Source organism: Choloepus didactylus, assembly GCF_015220235.1.
Source record: "Choloepus didactylus isolate mChoDid1 chromosome Y unlocalized genomic scaffold, mChoDid1.pri SUPER_Y_unloc1, whole genome shotgun sequence".
Lineage (NCBI taxonomy): Eukaryota > Metazoa > Chordata > Mammalia > Pilosa > Megalonychidae > Choloepus > Choloepus didactylus.
In genome coordinates, this window is record NW_023637624.1 from 5526110 (window position 1) to 5529422 (window position 3313).

The following is a 3313-nucleotide window of genomic DNA, read 5'->3' on the forward strand; positions in this document are numbered from 1 at the left end:
TCATAGGAAGGAGATGGTTGCCCAGGAGGACTTCCTGGAGGCTAATCCTATGGGAGTTCTCAAACATGAAAGTTTAAGAAAATTGAAAGTGTAAAGTAAACAACATCATGTAATTTAATTTAATTTACTTCTTATCAGCCTCAGTGTGCTCAAAGTAATCTGTACCGTTAACACACGGAGGCAGAAAATGTGGAGAACCCCAAGCTGTTTATTCCAAGAGGATGAATTATCAGGTTAGGAAATTTTTTACCCAATTTTTCTCTTTTCCTTTTCTGCAAATGTGTGTGTGTGTGTGTGTGTGTGTGTGTGTGTGTGTGTGTGTATGCAACTGTTAAGTATTCAGGTAAAAAACAATGTTGTACTTTACTTTTACAGCATAAACACATTTCTGAACAACTGAAGAGCTTCATCTTTAGCATACACTGGTGATAGTTTCCAGAGTCTAAGAAATGAAAAGATAGCTCCAATGAGGCTATTAAATTTTTCACCAGAATCAGGAACTTTAGAGGTCAACCATAAGGAAACAGTCAACAGAAAATAGGCATATACAAATTGCTTAAACAGCTTAAACATTCACATAAGACTAAGGAGTAAAAAAAGAAAAAAGCAAAGAAATGAAATTGAGAAGTAAAGAATTAGGGAGGAAGAATGTGAGGAAGGGAAAAAGGAAGAAAGGAAAGAGAAAAGAGAGATGAAGGAGAAAGAAGTGATGGTTTTTCATTATTTTGTGGAAAACAGATAGAGTATAGCAGGCAAAACTCTATTAGACAAACTTAATTTTAAAGTCCAGTCTGCCGAGGTGACATCTAGCTGGACAGCATATGAGGCCTTCAAGATGGCAGGCACTGCACATGGTCTTGGCTATCTCCCTCCTCGGATGCATCTGAGGTGCTGGAAGACTCATCCGAGTCTGCATCCATGACCCCATTTCCAGGAGCTCCCCAGCCCCGGTGATGACCTCTCTGTGTCAGGTGACGCATGAGGAACCAGAGCATGTGGCTCTCAAACAAGTCAGTGTGGTGCAAGCTGTCTTCATCTCGTTCTCGCTTATTCCTCTTAATCACATCCTTTAACCCAGTAAGATCATTGGAAGCTGCAGCTGTGGGTGCCCAGATCTTGATATCATGGTCTAGGCCACTGGTTGCCAGCACAGGTAGGTAAGGGTGGGAATCAACACAGTTTACTGTACCTCCCCTGTCCCCTTCCATGAACTGAATGATCTGGCAGGATGATTTCTCCCAAAGGAAGATGTGGCCACAATCACTACCACTCACCACAAACTCACTCTTGGGGCCATAGAAGTTGATCCCTTTGACTGTGGCATTATTTCTATGCCCTTTATACCTCTTAATATACTGGGCTCCTTCACTGTCAGAGGAGTTTAAGAGATAAATATCATCATCATTATAACTGGCCAGGAGCTCTGTGCCATCGTGGCTATACACAAGGCAGGTGATATTTACTCTGGAATTACAGTTCACCAAGTGATGAGGACAGAATTTCTTAAGTACTCCATTGTTCTCATTCTCATCAATTTTTCTCTGGTCGTAAATCCTTACAAACTGATCTCGTCCACCTACTGCAAACTGGTAGGTATTTGCAGGATTCATATGTATGGCATACAGCCCCACTCTCTTCGCCTTCTCTTTTGTTACTACCTCTTTTGAAGCCACTCCGCCTTGTCTGAGGTCAATGGTGAAGACAGACAACTGCATTTTCACCAGAAGTCAGGAACTTAAAGGGGGAGTCTGGTTCCAGGGCCAGCTTGTGGGAAGCTCCCCTGTGCTGGGCCACACACTTGGTATTACTGCAGTGTGGTAGGGCAGATAGTTCTGCTAGCCGTACCTGCCCGTCACGGGCACACGTGGCCAGAATGGAATCACCACAGTTAGGAAGGAACTTAGCCTGAAAGATATTACTTTTATGGCCACTATCAAAGTCCAGTACCGGTTGCTGCCACACCCAGTCCCACACTATCACCCTTTGGCCATCACTGCCACTGGCCAGCCAAGTACCACGCTGGTTAAAGTGCACAGAATTGACACAACCGGTATGGCCCTCAAGCTCGTGCTGCAGGAGAAAACGCTGCACCAAGACTCCTGACCCACAGGCCTCATATACAAAGTGGACATTTGAACCCAGCTGCCGCTCTCTAAGGGCACTAAGGATTTGCCAGCGAGGTCGGGGCAGGGTTGATGTCTCTGAGGTCACCCAATCCTCCAGGGCCTGATCCTCATCTGATAAACACTGATCATGGCTAGTTTCACTGCATTCTACAGATACCTGAGGCTGTTCTTCTTCCTCCTTTTCCTCCTCCTCCTCCTCCTCTTCCTCCTCCCTTATTTCTTCTCCTTCCTCTGGGCGGTGAAGGGCAAGGTTTTCATTAATGATGGAGAAATAACCAGTGCCCTCCATGCTGTCAAAGTCATTATCACCACCTGATCGTTCTGGGTTTGTGCCTTGGTTTTTGGTGCTGGTTTGTTTGGGGCCTCTACCATCCCCGGCACCACCACCATCTCCCGTCAATGTCAAGCTCAGTTCTGGGTCCACCACTTCAATTTCTGAGTATGTATCCCTCCCAGGCTCAGCTCCAGACCTCTCCTCGGGGATGCTGGACTGGCTTCCACTCGCTAAATCTGTTGGGCCATCTGCGCTGCTCCTTTAGCTGGACATCCTGAAGTTTGTTGTAGTTGGTCTGAACAGAGGAAGAACCGGGCCCTGGTGGTCACAGAAGGGGAGTCAGGTCCACCTGGAGCGATTACGACCCAGGGGAGAAGGCAATAAGTCTACCGGTAAGACCCAAACCGGTAGGCCAAACACGAAAGGAAACATGGGACAAACCGTTGCAAGTACGGAGGCCAGTGAGGCTCAGAAAGCTTCTTCCTAGCTTGCGACTCGCAACATCTCATCTCGCGATAGTTTCAGTCCAGTCCCGCCCCTTTGCTGTCCTACACTGTCGATAACTGTATGTACTTTTCTTTTGAACCCTGAAACATGTTGCCCCTAGAAAACATTCATGTCAGAGAACTGTCCACAAAAGTGATTCTCCTTTAGGTAGAACAGTTTTCATAAGCCTCTCTGTGCTTTGCTTAAAGATAATATACAGTAGGAAATGAAGAAATAAGCAAAAGCAATGGAAGGCTAGCTAAAGTCCCCACAGCTAATGACTTCCTGACGTACAAGAGATGCCTTCAGGAAATCAAACAGCTTCAAGGAAACCTTCAGAGCTCTGGTTGGTAAAATTGGGTATAAGGTTGCCAGGTAAAATACAGGGCGCCCAGTTAATTGAATTTCAGATAAATAATGAATATTC

The 3313-nt window shown here is 45.6% G+C and overlaps 1 protein-coding gene across 1 annotated transcript; it reads right to left on the reverse strand.

Moving 5' to 3' along the window:
• Positions 1–830: 830 nt before the first annotated feature.
• On the reverse strand, positions 831–2679 carry LOC119525917 (DDB1- and CUL4-associated factor 8-like). Its single transcript, XM_037824705.1, is given in 2 exon segments — positions 831–1703; positions 1705–2679. Coding segments are annotated over 2 exon segments (1842 nt in total). The 5' UTR covers positions 2674–2679.
• Positions 2680–3313: the final 634 nt, after the last annotated feature.